Genomic DNA, 22,979 nt, shown 5'->3' on the forward strand with positions numbered 1-22,979 from the left:
AATTCGAAATAAACCTTTCCTACCTTTTCCTATTTCCTCATTAGAAGAACAATTCTTTACATCTTTTCTTTTGTTATTCACTATATAAGTTATACATCTCTGGATACAATCTCTCTCTCTCTCTCTCTCTCTCTATCTCTCTCTCTCTCTCACTCCGTGTCTTTTTTACTCTGTAACCTGTAACCTTTGAACCATTACAACATCTGTACTACAACACATACCTGGTTCTCCAGCCCGCTTCAGCCACAGCCATGCCGATCGCCACAGACGAAGAGAGCAAGAATCTACACCCAAAACCAATCTATCTCACCTGAAAACAAAGAAGGAACAAACAAAGAAAAGCACAAAAGTATAGGAGAATTGATTTTGTCAAACAATGGGAACCGAAAATACGGAAGGACCAATCAAAGAATCAATCAACTGGGCGTTCTCATGATCCGAATCGGCTTCATGAAAGCATCGAGATTATCCATCGGCAGCAGGTCCAAGCAATCAGAATTAGCATGGATCGGCTCGAAACCCCTTGGAGCATTACAGTCTGTGCCCCCCTCACCATCAGCAACATCAAGGCCGATATAATCGGCAACTTGGCCGCTAGAGAAGAGGAGCTCCCCGACATCTTCTGTGTCATTCTCAACTGTGGAAATTGCAAGCGGCTCAGCAATACTGGTAATAGTAGAACCAAAGTAGCGCCCAGTACTGTTGCTTTGGACTTCAGCTGTTTTTCTTCTCTTGTGCTTATTTCTTCTCTTAGGATGATGAAGCTTGCATTTAGATCCTTGCGGGCACTCTCCGTTCGATTCAAAGAGGGGACACACATAACTGTGCTTTTTGCGACACTGCTTGCAGAAAGAAATTACTTCAAATCTCAATCAGGAGTTAATACAGTATGACAATATGTCTTGCAAGTGTAAAAGCAAAAAAAATGATTATGTGCTAATACCCATCGTCTTTACAGTTAATATTAAGTTTGTTTGAGTTGAATATGATCAACAAGAATGTGAAATTTAAAACGGTAGGCATGATAATTTGGTTCATTCCAGCAAAACTTAATTTGCAAACTTCTCAAGTTGACCAACCTTATTTATATAGATACCGGCCGTTGTCATCAAACTCAAATAATTTGAGTCCTTCACTTCCTACTTAGTGCATATGCATCCTCTACAATGGGTTGGATAAAGAACTAAATCCAAGACATCCTTGTGAAAATGCCATCTTTATATGTAGAAGGTCAAATACACTAAGATAGCTTTTCTGCTAAAAGAACACGTGTAAGATGAACTAGTTATATTTTGTGCCTAACAGGTCTGCATAATCCCTCATGTTGATTCATCCTTGTGCTCTTTTCTAACATCAGCTAATAAGGAAAACCCAATTTTTGAAATTGATCACCATCAGATATTAGATATATCACCTGTAAGGCATCTTGCTAGTCAAGCATGTAAATTGATTATCTAAAAAGTACTGTCACAATCAACTTATCTTTCCATATAATGTAGAACAACAAAAAAGAAAGAACTAAAAGTACTACAGCAGAAGGGTGTCGAGCCCCCCCTTGGCAAATTTATGAGTGCATTGACGTAACAAAGATATTTGTCTAATAGATAAACTTTGCCAACAACATCTCTCTAGTTATAACGTGATGTTAATTGTGCTAACCATTTCTCCAGACACAGTTTCTTAATGCTAATATACAACATCTAAATTAAAGCATCAAGTCATGTCAGACAACCATAGTTGTGGTTCTATAAAACCATGGTGACATACAAAACAGATACCATGTTAAAAAACATCGAGATACCTGAAGCGTGATTAATACTTATAAATGTTCTTGCGGAGAAAAGAATTGCCTATCAGCTAACAAGAGAAAGAAAACTTAATAATACTACACCATACATACCTCATCGCCATCAGCACAATATCCCCTAAGGAAGCCATCACAAATAGAAGCATTTGAGTGCACCTTTACATGCCTGTAAGGACAGCTTGTATTTGTACACAATCCTGGCAATATGTCAAAAATGTTAAATAGAAAAACATTTGAAACCGCACCGCCGCCCCCCTCCAAAAAAAAAAAATCAAACATTAGCAAAGTTGGTCACCAACCTTGTAAAAAATAGGAACAATCTGGCATTCTCTCAGGAAGGACCTACATCATGAATCTTGTAATGAAGTCAAAATATCCAAGAAAAAAAGAGAGACAGGGACACAACAATCTAAGAGCAAACCTCTCCTTATTTCCTTTGCAATAGGGACAATAATGAAAGCATATCTCACCTGATGAGTCAGCTTGCAATTGGTGTTAGAACACATGCCTCTAAGAAACCTAGTGCAAATAGCAACTTTAGCAGGATCATGTATATATGGACACTTCTCACCAACTTTGCTGCAGTGGCCAAACCGGGTGAAGAATTGGCAATACTGCTGCTTTTTGGCGAGGCGCAATCTAACAGTGTGTAAGCTCCATCGAACTTTCTCACTTGCCAGAATGCGGATGAGTTTCTTTGAATCTCTTACAAGTTTGTTACCGTTGCTTACATATCTGCTAAGTAGCATCACAACAACACGTATATATTTGCATAAAATTAAAATTAACAATAATAAGACGATAACTTTTTAACAAAAGTGCAGGTAAAATATTTTCTTAAAAAAAACATAGTATAAAAACATACTCATGATTTCCAATTAATAATCTCCTTGGTACTACAGATGTTTGACTACTGTTTGTTGGTTGTTGACCAGTAGCACAACAAGATTGTTTATCTGCATGAAATCACATTGACATAAGCATGGTTAAAAAGTAAGTGTCGCATAATTTTTTATCACAAATACACCAGAATGCAGAGTCAGTAAAAGAGACATTTGGATTCAGTTTATGCACAAAAATGAATATCTTCTTTTTGATAGCCTAAGCACAATAAGACCCCTCTTTAAAATAGTAGGAGAAATTAGACTAACAAAAATTAAGTAAAAGAAGGGGGGAAAATGACTTGTGTAGCAGACTTACGTATATTTGTGGCGTAGGTCTCTCTATATATCAGTTTTTTTTACAGGATGAACTTTAATAGGAACAACAGTAAGTTAAACGATCCTTTATACTGACCTATTCCCTATCCAGTTCATGTGTTCCATTATTCAGCTGTGCAATTCACATAAATCCTAATCTTACAATCTTTTCCGTGGAACTTTAATGTAGGACTTGTGGTCATAATCATGGAATCGGCCATTGGATTAGCCACACTTTCCATTCTTGTTTGGAGTTGACTATCAAAGCTTCTCAACTTTCAAAAAAAGATGATCGCTTTGGGATTTGGAAAAGATTGGTGACTTCTACTTTGTGGCGGCTGAGGCACATGAAAAATACACAATAAAATCAATCTTGAGATGCATTCACACATGTATGCATGTGCATTGGTGTTTGCATTAAAGCATAAATATGGATGTAACTTGAGCCAACGAAACCTTATCTCATGCTAGAAGAGATCAACTATATGAAATCTCAAAGGATACTTATGGCTTTAGGCAAATAAATCCTCAATTTTAGCTCATTCCCTTGTAGCCGTCCTTAGACAAACCACAAATTTTTCCTGAACTCTTAATCATCACTGACCTTGTCGACTTTGGACTCTCCACCCACGTTTATCAAATTTTACTGGGATCACCGGCGCCCCAAAGAGAGAGAAAAAAAAAAAAAAAACATATACGGTACCACATGCAAATGCACACACGCATAAGGCACACAGCTCATCTCTAGATCTGCTATTTCAAATAATAGAACAGCATATCTTTCTATAGCAGAGTAGCAGAGAAATCAGATTAACGTGATAAGTTCCCACCTTTTTCAGATTTATGAAGAGATTGACGCTTCCGTTTCTCTCTTTTCTTTCTCTCAACTTCAGCGACAACTAATGTAGCTTCCTGCAATAACAAATTACAATTTTAACTCAAAATTCAAGCAAATTTTCTATCCAGCATGTTGAAGATTCTGATGGCATTTCTTATTACAGTCAAAAATTGGATAATGCAACAGGGCACATGATAAAAGATCCACTAAAAGACAACTTATGGATATCAAGAAATTCTCTTCAGAAATATTCCTAGATAAACTTCTCTTAGTTGTACTTCAGGAAGACAAGTAAAAAGTTCATGATGCAGAAGAGATCAATTTAGGTTACATTAGGTTAAGTAAATTTTATATAGGTCAAGTCTTCTGCTTTCAAAAAAAAGGAAAACGCAAGATATGTTCTTGCAATTCAAGTATTGTAAAGATGTCTTAAGTTTCATCGACCTTGCTCAAACTAGTTAGCTTTTTTTTGTCCACAAGCAAGCAATTTCTTGATTGATAATTAAAATATGTTACATGCCATTAAATTCACTCACCTTATTAACCTTTTTTGAGCGTCGCTCAATAGATCTTGACCATTTTAAACTAGAACCACCTATGCCTAAAACCCCAGCTTTTCGTATAGAGAACCCGTCAGTTGACCGTTTGTAGATCATATCCCTTTTCCTAGCAACCAGTAAATTACGGCTGAAAACACCACCACAGATATAAATTTTTGTTAAGCCTGACTACGCATAGCATGGCAACAAGGATTAAGATGAAAAAGAATTAGAAGTTGCAGTGAAATCTATACAACGTGAGACATGCATTTGTGCATACAAAAGTTACCTGATTAGCGATAAGGAGCTCTTGCTAAGCATCGGCAATCTGTTCCTCACAGAATTCTTCCAATTTGTTGTTCTCTTCCATGGAAATAATTGTGGAAGAATCTTCGCATGATTGATTGTTGTAATTGCATTTTTCTGTGGTTGTCGCCCACTAAGTGTCCACACATGAGAGAAACTTGCTACTTTATTTGTCTTCTCAGGGGCTGCAGTAGCAAAAGTGACTAGAAAATTCTCTCTTGTAGTAGGATAAGTAATAAAATTTGGGTCAAAATACTGAAGCAGATACCGAAAAGCAAGTTGTGATAATCAAGGGTCAACATAAACCAGGATCCAGTAAGGGAAGCAAAGGATAGTGCAAAGATCAACAAGAATTTGAAATGCCGAAGTGCTATCATGCAACCCTACTTCCAACCAAAACATTTTGAAGCACAAACCCAAAAGTAAAAAAAAAAAAAAAAAAAAGAAAAAAGAAAAAAAGACCAGAAGCGCACAGAATTGAACATGAAAAAAATGCAGGAATTCTTAAATTCCTTCTGAATGACGGCATAGCTTATAACCTAGCTATTAAATAATACACAATGAAAACATATATGTTGTAGTTAATAATAAAATTTGCAGACATCCAATGCAGGTCATAATTGACAATGAAGGTGCCTTGAACTCCTTCAGGCTTGAGGAGTTTAATTTGCAGACATCCAATGCAGGTCATAATTGACAAGTTGAGTGGCTCACTCAGGAACTGTCATAGCATCTTACTCCACTATAGATCCTAATTAAAGACAAACTTGCTTTAAGAAAATAGGTTTGCAAACTTCTGAGTTTCTAGGTGTTCAGCGCATTTATAAGATTAGAAGTGTAGCTTATCTTCTAGGTATCCAACCTCTGTAACAGGCAAAGAATGAAGCTTACGCCATACAATCCATTAAGGCTTGTATCACAAGTTTCTAAGTACACTCAAGGCACCAGGAGCTCCTTTTAATGGTATGAGAAAACAAACTCTGCAATCCTAGCTGGATGTTATAAATGAATTAATTAATTGACGGACTAACCCAAGAATTTCACAAGTACTAGGAACCAAATTTCATATCCAACTCAGGGAAGAAGAAAGGGGTTAATAAAATGTTACAGAATAAAATAAAAAGTAATTTAACCTCCAGAATGAACCAAGAAAAAAAATTAGGTTCATTAAGCTCTAGAAGGTCAAGTTATCACTCATGTTGTAAATAATAGTACACATGAAAATGGAATTATTAGCCTAAAATTCAAAAGATAAGACCTTTGAACCTCTCAAACTCTGGAAGAGACAGAAGGTTTACTATTCTTTCGGATAGCAAGATGATCCATAGTCGAGTCAAAAATAAACCCATGATGTTCAGATATCAAAATACCCGGTTGATGTAGAAATAACAAAAAAATAAGTTTGCAGATCATATAGTCATTAAAGACCCACTATACCTCAAAAATCACTTTTATCATCTTTGTGGAAACACTTTAAGTTAGAAAGTAAGATAGACTATGCTCTGAATTACTAGAGAAACAATTGATCAACAAATAAATGAGTAATGACTCTTACATTATAATACTCTTATTTGGACTTGTATACCTAAAATCTCTTTCTTTGTAATTTATTAGACGGTGAGAGTATCTACTAGCCAACTAGACCATTCATAGTCTGCAATCAAATTAAAAGCCATGCAACTAGAATCCTTCACACCTCAGGAAGTAGATATTTATATATAAATAGAAAGTAGGAAACAATTGTCAGGTACATTTTAAGAAGCCTTTTTATAGGGAAGAGGACCTGTCTTCTAAAAGAATACTTGTGTTAAAAATTAGGAGTAATATGAAGTTTCAATTAGCAACAAACATGCATACATGCTAGTAACTAAAGTAAGGAACTGATAAGACGCACCTTTATCTAGTTTTTTCTTGAATTGGCTGTCACTCAGGGAGGGAGCCACTGAATCACTATGATCGTCTGACTTTGAACTATCAGCAGAAAGAACATCTTTTCTATTCTGACTTTCAGACGGAGTAGAATTCAGGATGAGCTGATTCTTTTTCTTCTTGTAGTATAGATCTGAAGAGATTAATGAAGGAAATTGATTCTTCTCCAAGGAACGGTTGGATGAAGTGTCAAATTTAGGCACCGGGGCAGCAACCAACTGATTTGATTTTCTTTTCACATATACCATTCCTGTTCTACTAGAGGGCTCTGAGTTATTAGCGCTCTTGATAATTTGATTAACCTGCTCTTCTACACCAGACATGGGAAAAGTGCTCTCTGAAAATGGCTGAGAAGCATCCTCTGACGTATCAGTACTACAAATAGCTAACTTAGTGGCAAGAGGTAAAGGAGGTGTTTTGGGCCTTTCAAATGAAGGATTAGAAGAGGCCGCATTATCATTATAACCAGTTCTGTTCTCAAAATTTGGGCTCTTATTCACCGCATGATTAGTTGATCTATTTGGGGCCAAATGAAGAGAAGAATGGGGAAGAGGAAGTTTGGTGGCTGATTTTCTAATAAGACTGTTACCTTTACGTATGTAAGAACTCTGAAGCTTTCCGAACTTCCTAGGTGACAGCTTAGAAAATGAACTTCCTGCTGCATGCTGCAGATTCCCATGTGAGGATGAAGCAGAAGATAATGTATTGTCACGGTGCCATGTCCTGTGTCTAACATTTTGATTTACGTGAGAATTTGCTAAACTCATCCTACTTGGAAGAATCTTACGAACTGAAGAACTCACAGCTGCATCCTGGAAATTAGATTCCTCTCGACCACCTGTTTTGGAATCAAGTGTTATTTGAGTTTTTGATTCCTCTCGAGTCAAAAGCTTTGCTTCCTCTTGTAAAGTGAAGTGAGGTAGCATAACTCTTCCGGTATTCATACTTTCTTCCTCTTTGGATATGAATCCAACAGAAGGTAAAACTATGTCGTTGGAAATTGGTTTCACTGGTAACTTGCTAGCATTATCATTACTATTGCAGCCTGTATTATCTGCTATATGAGAAAATGGTTGTTCTTCTTCTACATTTACACAGTCCAAAACAGCTTGAACATTTGGAAAGTCGTGAGCAAACTCTACGCCAGAAATAGTAGTTACATTCAAGTTAGAAACATCAGCAATGTAGTCTCCAGACATCAAATAATCAGATGAGGCAGTGACATTTTTGACATGCATCCTAATACTATTGTCTTCTCCGCTAAAAGAACCAGCATACAAATCCTGATCCATAACTGTATCTTTGACTTCTAGGAGTGAAATCATGCTCTTTCCCTTCTCAATACTTGCAAAATCATTCATCACCATCCCAGCCTCCAATTTATGTGTTTCATCTCTCTGCCTCTTACTTTCAGTATTCTCATCTTCGAGATAGTTTACACTAGAGATGGAAGTTAAGGGAGCAGACAAAGTGATATCTTGCTTAGCAATCCCTGACGCAAATGAAGAACACACAGATATGTCAAAAGCATTTTCACGATGTGGAGCATTTTCACACTCATTAGTCCCCTTAGAAATTTGGTAATCCTCATCCATGAGATTATCAAACAAAACAACAACCTTAGATGAACTCTCAGCAGTGTCATTATTGGGTGACGCCACTGTAACAACTTCCTCGTTTGTCACATCTAGAAAATTAGTATTAGTATCCTCATCAACTACTATGTCCAGAATTGGATTCCCATCAGCATTACTATCTTCCTCATTACATCTACTATCCTTAACTACATCAACAACACTAGTACATTCATCTGCAGCAGTCTTCTCAATATCAGCCACTGCAGTAGCAAAACCTACTTTACATAACTGTGAATTCGATTCACCATCAATCCTCATTTTGGACCCATTAGTCTTACTATCTTTCTTATTACAAATACCACCTTCGGTTACATCAACAACACTAATAGATCTATCAGCAATAGTCTTCTCAGTATCAGCTGCTGTAGTAGCAAACCCTACTTCACATATCTCTGCATTTGGTTCTTCATCAATCCTGTTTTCAAAATATCCGTTAGCTTCTCCTCTAAATTCCTCCATTCTACTTTCAGAAGTCTCTGGCATTTTCTTGACATTTTCTGAAGAAGGCTTAGGACAAGCAACTTCAACAGGCATAGCGGAGGAAGATACCGCCTTTTCTGTTTCTTCTGAATGGTTTAAACATTTGATGGGACTGATTGATATTCCCCTCTTGGCGCAAGTTCCTTCCTTAACACTAGAACCCGGTGAATCAGAAACTACGGGAAAAACTACTTTGTGACTCTTCTTCACTACCTTCTTCGCTTTAGTAACTTTCTTCTTCGTCATTCTTACGTTGGGGCTCCCTTTGTTAAAGCTGGTTGCAAGTGCGCTTGGGGAAACTAAGACCTTGGCCACCAAGGCGTCAGATTTAAATGACAAATCCAAACCCTCAAACTCCGATTGGTTCTCATATGAAAAACTTGTGGGAGAGAATTGAGGAGGCTGTGCAGGCGGCAAAGGAGGAGAGGATGAAGCCGAGGGCTTCTCTTCGATCCTATTCCAAACAGATATTCCCGATTGGATTCTCGACAGTGCACTAAGTTTCTTTGGAGGCCTCTTCCAAGGGGAACTCACGGGGGCATCCATGCCTCCAGTGGGCATCTTCCTCTTCCCCTTATTGCTCGCAAAGTAATCATTCTCAAGGAGGCGGGCATCAAAAACAGCTCTCACATTCTTCTCAGAGTCATGATTCGTGGCGTTGTAAGAATGCGCCGAAGACCACATTGGCGGGGACGGCCGCAGAGCGTGCGGCTGCCATCCATTAACATCTCCTTCTCCTCCTCTCGCAGTACCATAGAAAATCCCCAAACCCTCCTCGACCTCGCAATCTTGAGCTCTTCGGAGCCGCTTCCGGCCAAAGGCGAATGCCTCCACGCTCTCAGGAATATACTGATCGCCGCTCCTATAAGACAAAGCAAGACGCCGCCTTTCGTCTTGCTCCCACTCTAATCGCGCCCTAGCCCTCTCGAAACCGCCGCCGCCGCCCCAGAACTCCCGGGGCGAAACCTCCTCGCGAGCCGGACGGCGAAGGGACGGGGAAGGGTGGTCGAATTCGCGAGGATAGGGCACGCAATCGGGTGCTCTGGGGATAGGAGGCTGCGGAGGCGGCGGAGGAGGGTGATGGGGGAAGGGATCGTGGGAGGGTTGGTAGGCGAAGTAGGGGCGCCCGTCGTCTCCGCCGTGGCGGTGGTGCCGGAGGAGCGGCGGCGCCGCCTCCGGCGGGGGAGGAGGCGGCGGCGGAGGGAGGAATTGGTGGGGGTGGGAGTAGTGATTGGAATCGAGGAATTGGGGATGGGGGTGAGGAAGAGGAGGAGGAGGAGGAGGAGGTGGCGGCGGAGGGTAGGGTTCGTACTCGTACCTGGATCGGCCTCCGCCGCCTCCGCCATGGTGGTGGTGGTGGTGGTGGTGGTGGAGAGGAGGAGGAGGAGGGTCGACGGGGTGGTGGCGATCCATGGCGGCGCCCTAGGTTTTCTTCGATGGTGATCGAGGCGTTTACGCTTCCGTGGTGGAGTGGTGGAGGAAGAGAAAGGGAGTTGGAGTAATTGTAGGGTTGTTATGAATATGAATTGGCTCCGTTCGTGTCCGATCTGTACTCGTTCGTGCAGTGTTTTGGTCGGTTAAGGTTCCCGGATGTGTCAGTTCGACCCTAATAAGGGTGTTGTTCCAACTGTAGAAAAAAAATTTTTGGTGGAAAATATTTTATGTCGTTTATGTTTGGTTGCTAGGAAAAGAAAAATAATTTTTCATAACAGTTGTTTAGTTGAAAAAAAAAAAAAAAGATAAAAATTTATTTAATATATTTTTTATTATATATATTATTAATATATTATAATTATTATATATATTTTCTCTAATTATATATATNNNNTAATTCTCTCTCTCTCTATATATATATATATATAAAAGAGGGAGAGAGAGTCCACAGGTCCACCCGGTCCACGAGGTGAGGATGCCTCGTGAACCGCGCATGCTCAACGCACCCTCAGCCGCGATTTGGGAAGCTGCGAGTTTTCGTTTTTCGCGGACGACGAGCAGAAAACGAAAACATGAAGTTTCCGGAAAATCTGTAAAAAAAATTTTTCAAAAAATTTTTTTTACAGATAACCAAACATTGGAAAACAAATTTTCAAGCGAAATTTTTTTTTCGGGGCACTTTTACAGCGAACCAAACAGCCCCTAACTCGAAACATCATCTCGGCAGAAGTGTATAAAGACCCCTCTACTATATCCGATTCTGAAAAAACCCCCTCAACTTTTTCTCTTATTTTTAATTGAAATCTATTGACCTCTATATTTTTAGAATTTTATCGAATTTAATAACCGTAATTATTTTTTAGCAAATAAAATCAGGTCAATTAATGGTTAAGAATTGATAGAATCATTAAATTTGATAAAATTTTTTGACTTAATTAAGTATAAAAATTCAAATAAAAAAATAGACCTGAGGGGTCTCAATAGTAAAGGAGATTGTTTTGTAATGTTGTATAGTTGACACGGTGTTTGTATATTTTTATCAAATTTTTTTTAGCAAAACCTTTATAAATTGGAAAATTATACCTGTATACCCCCACCATTTTTAGTTAAAAATAATTCGATGCCACAAATAAAAAAATAATGTAACAAATAAAAAATGATAATTTTTACATAAAAAGAATGTAAGATGTACACCTCATACCAGTAGCATTGCTCTTTTAGAAGGGTTATTTTCATGCACAAGCCTCAAAAGCTTTTAAAATATTACAAATTAGTTCTGTTATGTAAATAGACCAATTTGTGTTAAAAACAAAAAGAAATAATTTACTTGTACAGGACAGAAAAAAGAGCTATTTAATTTTAGAGCTTTTCCATTTTACTGGTTTTTATATTTCATTTCTTAATGCAAAGTAAAATTTGCACAAAAATGCAATGCTCTAACTTGCAGTGGTATGTAATATTTCAGTTGGATTATTATTTTAAGATTGCCTCGAATGCTTTTAAAATATTTCTATTCTCACTTTTAATGCTTTTGATGTTTCAACTGGATTAGGTTTTTTTTTTTTTTCCTTTTTTTTTTTTTTTCCAGTTTGTGAGCATGTTTATTAAAAACTTGCTGTGAGGAGTCAGATAAATTGGACTAGTAGTTAACTCCATAAGATGCACAGCTTGAATTTTTCTCGCAGTTATAGATCATAATAAAATAAAAAAGCCTAAAGAAAACTCAGAAAAAAAAAGAAAAACTTAATGTATTATCAAAATGAAAATTAAGAGAGACAATATTGTGAACTTCGAAGTGATCATCTAGGACTTCTCAACAATTTTACTCTGTACTTCAATTATTTACTAAAACTTACCTATGTTGTGAATGATTTACTTGTATTATCAGTATTTAGTTTACCATAAGTAATCTAATAATCTAATAATCTAAACACCTTCAAAATATTTTAATAAATTTTAGACAAAAAACTTTGATAGATAAATTTCTCGATATATTTTATGGAAAGTAAGTAGTGACGGAAATAAACGACTTCAAATCCATATGGAGATAAATCAAGTGTGGCTACAGTGAGCAAAATCTATAAATTAAGTTTACGCATGTTTCACTTGATCAATACTTGTTTGTTTCCTCGCAAGTGCCTTTCAGATTAGAAATAACTATTAGTTGAACTGAAATTCTGAGTAAAGTTTTTTGTTTCATTGCTGTTTTTTTAATAGAAAGTCAATTACGTTCAAAACGGTAGTTATTCCATTTTTTTTGTTTGTTTTATTCAAAAATTACACACTAACGCATCAGAGGATGAAAAAGAATTTCAATGATTAATTATTTACTTTTTCTATTATTTTCTCTCATATAATTGACTTTAGCACCAAAATCATTCAGGATGTTTTTAGAAAAATGAAGTTACAAGTCAGACTGGCAATCCAACTTGTTGTTCGCAAGTCAGCTTGAGTTTGGCTTGAAATAAGGCCGAGATCGATCGATTGTTTAATAAACTAGCCGAAACAAGAGCTGGGGTTAGCTCGTTTGTGTTCGACTCGATATAGCTCGAATTTATAATATATATTCATAGAGTCCAGCTATTATGCTATCGATAGTACCAAGCTCTTGGTACTATCGAGTTTTCTGCCATTAAATCTATTCTTTGATCATTTCCATCCATTAAATTATACTATTCAACCAACCACCCACTCAATCTTAGGGGATCACTATCATCCTAACCTCACATCCTTTTATCCAACATCCGAAAACTCAATAGTACAAAGCGCTTGGTACTATCAATAGTGAGAGAGAGAGTGAAAGAAAGAGTTATCCAAATGTAAAAAGACTTATATTTTCAATTATTATATTAAAATTCTAATTTCTAATGTTCTTCCAACTTTTCATTTAATAGTAGGGCTGACAATCTAATTTATTGTTCATGAGCCAGCTCGTGTTCGGTTTATTAATAAACAAGCTGAACACGCACTGAATTATTCAGCTCAATAGTCTAACAAGGCAGCTCGTGTTTGACTTATTTATTAAATGAGCCGAACACGAGCTGGCACCATCTAGCCCGTGTTCTTAACAGCTCTAGTTACAAAGTAAATTTAATCTATAACAAACTAAACAACAAAGTGAATATTGATGATCGAAACCGATCCTCCACTTTTGATGAAACAAACATGCGCTTGGGACCAATCAACCAATCCAAACGCGAGGTAGCTCCAGGTTTTAGTTACTCTTTGGACCGGGTGTACTTTGGGCTTTGTACTTTTCAACACTCTTAATCTGGAAAAATTCTAGAATGCAACGGGTACATTAGTGGCGTGGCGTAACAAACCAATCAAATTAATCCTTTTAAGAATATATGTCCCATCATGATTGTAAAAAAGCATTTTTATTGTACTTGTGTTTGAAAAGAAGAAATGTGATTGGCTTGTTATTGATGACGTGGTGCAAGTGTGACAGTGTAGAATTCCTCCTTAACCTGGGTTTAGCCCACACTTCACAGTTAGGTTCAAGCCTTCTACGACCCGATTTAGTTGGTCTTAGCAAGCCACACAACACAAAGTGGCTCATATGTCACTAAGATGTACTGGACCACCTACAGATCAATCATCTTATCAGTCTTTCCTATATATGTCGTATGTTGCCTCGGCACTTGAAGGTGGTTCTACTGTTCTATGATCCTTTCCATCATCTAGGATGTGCAAAATTTTATTCTTTTTGAAAGATGCCCCGTTCTCTGAGCCATTTTCTTTCTATAGTTACATGAAGCTTTGATCAATCTGTTCACTCAATTAAAGATTTGGCGTTTGAAACTTCACCACCCACTTTGATTGTTAAGCTAGGTTCCATCTACGCTAGCGTCTTTACGCCGACTCCGCATTCGTTTTATATCCCGTATACAAATGCTTTTTCACCCCCCCCTCTGCCACCATATTGGTCTTAGAGTTGACTTTGATCAAGAGACCATGGTTAACCGTTCACACGCCACTAAACTTATCAATTTTTGTCGAATATACTAAAGTTTGCCAAATAAATGATTTTAACTTTCGTATGCAGTATTACTTGGTACTATAAGATAATCTTCGAGGACTCTGCTGAGCAGTGTGTTTGGCCTAGCTTTTCTAAAAGTGATTTTTGAGCCCAATAAAATGATTTGAATCTGACAGCTAGAATTTTGGAACAAGTTGTTGGGGAAAATCAGAATATTTCTGATTATTCGAATCAAGAAATTGATTTGAAGGCCTCGGAATCAAAAACCACGCAAAAATTCGTTTCTTGAAATTTGATTTCTGGCCGATTTTTGACTCCAAACTTTCAAATTCTTATTTTAATTTTTAGATCCAAAGTTTAAATTTAAAATTTAATCATAATTTTAATTTAAAATACTTCATTTTCGACATTTTTAATTTTAACTTTTTAAATTTAAAATTAAAATTTTAGATTATTAAATTCTAAATTTTAAATTCAATTCTCAAATTTTAAATTTTTCAAATTTTAAATTAAGATAAAAATTTAAATTTTTATATTTTAGATTTAAAATTTAAATTTCTTAAAAATTTTAAATTTTAAATTTTTAATTACAACGTTTTAAATATTCAAATTATAAATTTTGATAATTTCTTTAAAATTCAAAATTTTAAATTTCTAAAATCAAATTTTATAATTTTAAATTCAGGATAATTTTAACTTTAATTTCTAATTTTAAATTTTAAATTTGAATTTTATAATTTCAAATTTCATTTTAATTTATTTTTATTTTTAATTAAATTTTAAATTTTAAATTTTTTTAGATATTGAAATTTATATTTTAATTTAGATTTGAAATTTGAACTTAGATTTTAAAATTTGAATTCAACATTTTAAATTTAGATTTGATATTTAAATTTTTAAATTTTAAATTTTAAATTTATCTTTTAGATTAAATATAAAATTTTAAATTCGGATACAAATTGAAATTCAACAAAATTTTAATTTTAATTCAAATTAAAATATTAAAAAATTTAACATTATTTAAAAGTTAAAGTTTAGTAAAATATTAATATATATGCAAAAATTTCAAATTTTTGTTGCCCACGTAGCCTCTTATGGTATCACTTAAATAATCATGTTTATTCTAAACTAGCTAAATACTTTAAAGGTTTTTAAGCCAAAATTAATTTTCCAAATAAAAAATTATTCAGTAAAAATTATTTTTTTAGAATCTAAGCCAAACGTTGTCCCTTGTAGGACCTTAATTCACCTTATTCCATTCTATTGCGGTGGTTTTTTATCCTAATCCTCTTTGCGCCACCTCTTAGGTAAAGATATCTAGAAAGTAGGGAATATCCTTCGTACTAGATGTCAGACGATTACATCAATCATTCTTGTCGTCTCTATGACATTATGTTGCCTTTGCAGTTGAAGGTGATTCTAAGTTATAAGATCCATTTCCACCATTAGATGAGTGCAATTGAAAGATGCACCACTTCTTTGAGCTGCGTTTTCATCCATAGTAAACATATGTTGGTAAAAATCTTTTTGACTTTTATTATAATATTTCTTTAAAAAATAATTCTGGCTTCTCCGGAATGAAAGCAGGTAAGAACTACTAATTGCAAGCGATTCAAAACATGGTTTTACATGGAACACTCGACAAATTCGAATAAACTTTCCTACCTTGTTCTATTTCCTCATTAGAAGAAACAATTCTTACATCTTTTCTCTTTGTTATTCACTATAATAAGTTTATACATCTCTGGATACAATCTCTCTCTTCTGCTCTCTTCTGCCTCTTCTCTGTCTCTTCTCACTCCGTGTCTTTTTTGACTTGTAAACCTGTAACCTTTGAACCATTACAACATCATGTACCTACAACACATAGCCGTGGGTTCTCCAGCCCGCTTCAGCCACAGCAGTCATGACGATCGCACAGACGAAGGAGCAAGAATCTACACGCCAAAATAACCATCTATCTTCACTCTGAAAACAAAGAAGGACACAAACCAAAGAAAGCGCAAAAGTATAGGAGAATTATTTTGTCAAACAATGGGAACCGAAAATACGGAAGGAATCAAGACGCAATCAACTGGGGTATTCAGGATCCGGAATCGGCTTCATGAAAGCATCGAGATTATCCATCGCAGCAGGTCCAAGGCAATTCAGAATTGCATGGATCGGCCGAAACCCTTTCGAGCATTTACAGTCTGTGCCCCCTCTCAACCGATCAAGCAACATGCAAGGCCGATATAATCGGCAACTTGGCACGCTAGAGAAGATGGAGCTCACCCGACATCTTCTGTGTCATTCAACTGTTGGAAATTTGGCAACGGCGCTCAGCAATACTGTAATAGTAGCCAAAGTAGCGCCCCAGTTATGTTGCTTTGGACTTCGAGTGTTTTTCTTTCTCTGTGCTTATTTCTTCTCTTATGGATGAAAGCTGCCCATGTTAGATTCCTTGCGGGCACTCTCCGTGTCAGATTCAAAAGAGGTGGGACACACTTAACTGTGCCTTTTTGCGGACACTCGCCTTGCAGAAGAATTACTTCAAATCTCAATCAGGAGTTAATACAGTATGGACAATATGTTCTTGCAAGTGTAAAAGCAATAAAAAAATGATTATGTGCAATACCACATCGTCTTTACAGTTAATATTAAGTTTGTTTGAGTTGAATATGAGTCAACAAGAATAGTGAAATTAAAACGGTAGCCATGGATAATTTTCTTGCAGAACTTTTTGCAAACTCATGACACCTTATTATATATAGATACCGCGTGTGTCATCAAACTCAAATAATTTGAGTCACTTCACTTCTTCCTACTTTACATATGCATCCGTCTACAATGGGTTGGATAAAGAACTAAATCCAACAGACATCCTTGGTGAAAATGCACATTTATTGTAGAGTCAATACACTAAATAGCTTTTCTTGCTAAAAGAACACGTGTAAGATGGAACTAGTTATATTTATGGCCTAAACAGGTCTGCTAATCCTCATGTTGCATCATCCAGTGCTGTCTTATCTAACATCACTAATAAGGAAAACTACCCAATTTTTTGAAATTGATCACGATACAGATAATTATGATATCACCTGTAATGATCTTGCTTAGTCAAGCATGTAAATTGATTATCTAAAAAGTACATGTCACAATCAACGTTACCTTTCCATATTAACTGTAGATAACAACAAAAAAGAAAGAACTAAAGTAGCTACAGCCAGAAGGAGGCTGTCGAGCCCCCCTTGGCAAATTTATGAGTGCATTGACGTAACAAAGATATTGTTCTATATAGATAAAACTTTGGCCAACAACATCTCTCTAGTTTAAACGTGATGTTAATTGTGTCTGTAACCATTCTCCAGACACAGTTTTCTTAATGCTAATATACAACATCTAAATTAATAGCATCAAGTTCATGTCAGTTACAACCATAGTTGTGGTTTCTATAAAACATGGTGACTACAAAAGCAATACCATGTTAAAAATACATCGAGATACCTGAAGCGTGATTAATACTTATACAATGTTCTTGGCGTGAGAAAGAATTGCCTATCGAGTAACAAGAGAAGAAAACTTAAATAATACACCACCATTACAATACCATCGCCATACAGCACCAATATCCCCTCAAGGAAGCCAATCACAATAGAAGTACATTTGAGTGCACTTTACATGCGCTGTAAGACAGCCTTGTGTATTTGTACACATCCTGGCATATATGTAAAAATGTTAAATAGAAAACAATTTGAAGATACCGCCGCCCCGCCCCCCCCCCCCAAAAAACAAAATCAAACATTACAAAGTGGTCACCACCTGTACAAAATAGGAACAATCTGGCATTCTCATCAGGAAGGACCTACATCATGAAATCCTTGTAATGAAGTTCAAAATATCAAAGAAAAAAAGAGAGACAGCAGGACACAGACAATCTAAGGAGCAAACCTCTCCTTATTTCCTTTGCAATAGGAGACAATAAATGAAAGCTATATCTCGACCTGATGAGTCAGCTGCTGCAATTCGGTGTAGACACCATGCTCTAAAGTAAACTTAGTGTGCAAATCACAACTTAGTCAGGTATGATGAGTTATATTGGACACTCTCACCAACTTTGCTGCATGGCCAAACCGGATAGAATGAAGTATTGACTGCTTTTTTGCGAGGCGCATCTAACAGTGTGTAGCTCCTCCGACTTCCAAATTTTCACTTGCAGAATGCGGATGAGTTTCTTTTGAATGCTCTTACACCCGTTTGTTACCGTTGCTTACATATCTGCTAAGTAGCATCACAACAACAACGTATATATTGCATTAACATTAAATTAACAATAAATAAGACCGATATACTTTTAAAATGGGTAAAATATTTTCTAAAAAAAAACGATAGTATAATAAACATACTGCATGATTTCCAATTATATCTCCTTGTAGCTTACATGATGTTGACTTACTGCTTTGTTGGTTGTTGACCAGTAGACAGCAACAGATTGCTTTATCGTGCATGAAATCACATTGACGATAAGTCATGGTTAAAAAGTAAGTGTCGCATAATTTTTTTATCAACAGAATACACGCAGATGCGGAGTCAGTAAAACAGAGCCATTTGATTCAGTTTATCACAAAAATGATATCTTTTTGATAGCCTAAGCACAATAGACCCCTTTAAAATATGTAGGAGAAATTAGAACTAACAAATAATATAAAGTAAAAGAATGGGGGAAACTGCACTTGTTAGCAGATTTACGATATTGTGGCTGGTAGGTCTCTCATATATATCAGTTTTTTTTACTAGGATGAACTTTTAATAGGGAACAGAACAGTAAGGTTAAACATCCTCTTATACTGACCTATTCCCTATCCAGATTCATGTTGATTTCCATTATTCATCTGTGCAATTCAACATAAGCTCCTAATCTTTGACAATTCTTTTCCGTGGAACTTTAAATGTTAGGACTTGTGGTCAAATCATGGAATCGGCCATTGATTAGGCCACACTTTCCATTCTTGTGTTTGGAGTTGACTATCAAAGCTCTCAAACTTTCAAAAAAAGATGATCGTCTTTGGGATTTGAAAAAGAATTGGTGACTTCTACTTTTGTGGCGCTGAGGCACATGAAAATATACACATAAAAATCAATCTTGAGATGCATTCACACATGTATGGCATGTGCATTGGTGTTGCATTAAGACAAAATCATGGGATGTAACTTGAGCCAACGAAACCTATCTTCATGCTAAGAAGAGATCAACTATATGAAATCTCAAAGGATTACTTAATGTTTAGGCAAATAAATCCTCAAATTTTAGGCTCATTTTCCCCCTGTGTCCTCCTCGTAGCTCTTGAAAATGCACAAATTTCGCTGAACTAATCATCCCATGACTCTTGTCGACTATGGAACTTCTACCCCACGTTTATCAAATTTTAACTGCGATCACCGGCGCCCCAAAGAGAGAGAAATAAAAAAAAAAAAAAACATTATACGGTACTACATGCAAATGCACACATCGGCATAAGGCACACTAGCCTTCATCACTAGATCTTGCTATTTCAAATAATAGAACAGCCATATCTTTCTATTACGGCAGATGCACGAGAAATCAGATTATCGTGGATTAAGTTGCCCACTTTTTCAGATTATGAACGAGATGACGCTTCCGTTTCTCTCTTTTCATTTTCTCTCACTTCCAGCGGACCAACCTAATGAGCTTCCTCGCAATTAACAAATTACAATTTTAAGCTCCAAAATTCAAGACAATTTTTCTATCCAGATGTTGGAGATTCTGATGGCATTTCTTTTACAGTCAAAAATGTAATGCACAGGGCACATGATAAAAAGATCCACTAAAGACAAACTCTATGGATATCAAGAAATTCTCTCAGAAATATTCTAGATAAACTTCTCTTAGTTGTACTTCAGAGAAGACAAGTAAAAGTTCATGATGCAGAAAGAGATCAATTTAGGTTAGCATTAGTAAGAAATTTTATATAGGTCACAGTCTTCTGCTTTCAAAAAAAAGGAAAACGCCAAGAATATGTTTCTTGGCAATTCAAGTATTGTGAAAGATGTCTTAGTTTTCATCGACCTTGCTCAACTAGTTTACTTTTTTTTGTCCACAAGCAAGCAATTTCTTGATTTGATAATAAATATGTTACATGGCATTAAATTCATCACCTTATAACCTTTTTTGAGCGATCGCCTCATAATCTTTGACCATTTTTAAACTAAACAACCCTATGCCTAAAACCCCAGTTTCGTATAGAGAACCCGTTCAGTTGACCGTTTGTAGATCATATCCCTTTTCCCTGAAGCAACCAGTAAATTAGCGGCTGAACCCACCACAGATATAAATTGTTGTTAAGCCTGAGTATCGCAATTAGCATGGCAACAAAGGATTAGATGAAAAAGAATTAGAAGTGCAGTGAAACCTATACAAGTGAGACATGCATTTGGTGCACTACAAAAGTTACCTGTATGATAGCGTAAGAAGCTCTGCTAAGCATCGCAATCCTGTATCTCACAAGCAACTTCTGCCAAGTTGTTGTTCTCTTCGGCAAATGGAAATAATTGTGGAAGAATGCATTCCACATGATTGATTGTTGTATAATTGCATTTTTCTGTGGTTGTCGCCCACTATAAGTGGTCACACATGACGAGAAACTTGACTACTTTATTTGTCCTTCTGAGGGGCTGCAGTATGCAAAAGTGACTAAAAATTCATTCTTTGTAGGATAAGTAATAAAATTGCGCGTCAAAATACTGAAGACAATACGCGAAAAAGCAAGTTCGTGAGGATAATTCAAGTGGTCAACATAAACCAGGATCACAGTAAGGGAAGCAAAGGATAGTGCAAAGAGAATCAACTAGAGAATTGAAATGCCGAAGTCATTCATGCAACTCCTACTTCCAACCAAAACATTTGAAAGCACAAACCCAAAAGAATAAAAAAAAAAAAAAAAAAGAAAAAAGACAACCGAGACAGAGCGCACAGAATTGAACAGAAAAAAAATGCAGGAATTCTAAAATCCTTCTGATGATACTCGCATAGCTATAACCTGCTATTAATAATACCAATGAAAATCATTATAGTTGTATGTTAATATAAAATTTTGCGAGACATCCAATGCAGGTATAATTGACACTATGAAGGTGCCTTGAAGCTCCTTCAAGGCTTGAGGATGTTTTAATTTGCAGACGATCCAGAGTGCAGGGTCATAATGCGACAAGTCTGAAGTGGCTCACTCAGGCTAACTGTCATAGCATCTTACTCCACTATAGATCCTAATATAAGAGCAATACTTTGCTTTATAGATAATAGGTTTGCAAACTTCTGAGTTTCTAGTGTTCAGCGGCATTTATAATGATTAGAAGTGTTACCGCTTATCTCTAGGTTATCCAACCTCTTAACAGCAAAAGATGAAGCTTCGCCATACAATCCATTACGGCTCTGTTATACACACAGTTTCTAAGTGACTCAAGGCACCCAGGAGCTCTCTTTAATGTGTATGAGAAAACAAACTCTGCAATCTACTGGATGTTAATAAATGCAATATTAATTAAATTGACGGATCATAACGACCAAGGAATTTCACAAGTACTAGGAACCAATTCGTCAATATCCAACTCAGGGAAGAAAAAGGGTTATAATAATGTACAGAATAAAATAAAAAGTAATTTAATCCTCCAGAATTGAACCAAGAAACAAAAATTCAGGATTCATTAAGCTTCTAGAAGGTGCAAGTTTAATCACTCATGTTTGTAATAATTTCAGTACACCATGTAATGAATATTAGCCTAAATTCAAAAGATAAGACCTTTGAACTCTCAAACTCTGGAAGAGACAGAAGGTTTACTATTCTTTCGGATAGCAAGATGATCCATAAGTCGATTCAAATAAACCATGATGTTCAGATATCAAATACCCAGTTGATGTAGAAATTAACAAAAATAAGTTTGCAGATCATATAGTCATTAAGAGACCCACTATACCTCAAAAATCACTTTTATCATCTTGTGGAAACACTTTAAGTTAGAAAGTAAGATAGACTATGCTCTGAATTACTAGAGAGAAACAATTGATCAACAAATAAATGAGTAATGACTCTTAATTATAATACTCTTATTTGGACTTGTATACTAAAATCTTTTTCTTTGTAATTATTAGACGGTGAGAGTATCTACTAGCCAACTAGCATTCATAGTCTGCACATAAATTAAAAGCCATGCAACTAGAATCCTTCACACTCAGGAAGTAGATATTTATTATAAATAGAAAGTAGGAAACAATTGTCAGGTACATTTTAAGAAGCCTTTTTATAGGAAGAGACCTGTCTTCTAAAAGAATATTGTGTTAAAAATTAGGAGTATATGAAGTTTCAATTAGCAACAAACATGCATACATGCTAGTAAGTAAAGTAAGGAACTGATAAGACGCACCTTTATCTAGTTTTTTCTTGAATTGGCTGTCACTCAGGAGGGATCACTGAATTCACTATGATCGTCTGACTTTGAACTATCAGCAGAGAAGAACATCTTTTCTATTCTGACTTTCAGACGGAAGTAGAATTCAGGATGACGCTGATTCTTTTCTTCTTGTAGTATAGATCTGAAGAGATTAATGAAGAGAATTGATTCTTCTCCAAGGAACGGTTGATGAAGTGTCAAATTAGGCACCGCGGCAGCAACCAACTGATTTGATTTTCTTTTCACATATACCATTCTGTTCTCTAGAGGGCTCTGAGTTATTAGCGCTCTGATAATTTGATTAACTGCTCTTTTACACCAGACATGGAAAAGTGCTCTCTGTAAATGGCTGAGAAGCATCCTCTGACGTATCAGTATACAAA

At 36.1% G+C, this 22,979-nt stretch overlaps 1 protein-coding gene across 1 annotated transcript; it reads right to left on the reverse strand.

Annotated features, from left to right (window-relative positions):
* LOC109725190 lies at positions 1–10,256 on the reverse strand. Its single transcript, XM_020254288.1, has 9 exons — positions 6,584–10,256; positions 4,673–4,874; positions 4,381–4,531; positions 3,837–3,918; positions 2,673–2,763; positions 2,278–2,542; positions 2,107–2,149; positions 1,901–2,004; positions 1–839 (listed from the first exon to the last, which is right to left on the reverse strand). The coding sequence occupies exons 1-9, from the start codon at positions 10,146–10,148 to the stop codon at positions 417–419; spliced, it is 4,926 nt and encodes a 1,641-aa protein (XP_020109877.1). The 5' UTR covers positions 10,149–10,256; the 3' UTR covers positions 1–416.

This window comes from Ananas comosus, linkage group 19 (assembly GCF_001540865.1).
Source record: "Ananas comosus cultivar F153 linkage group 19, ASM154086v1, whole genome shotgun sequence".
In the NCBI taxonomy this organism is placed as follows: Eukaryota; Viridiplantae; Streptophyta; class Magnoliopsida; order Poales; family Bromeliaceae; genus Ananas; species Ananas comosus.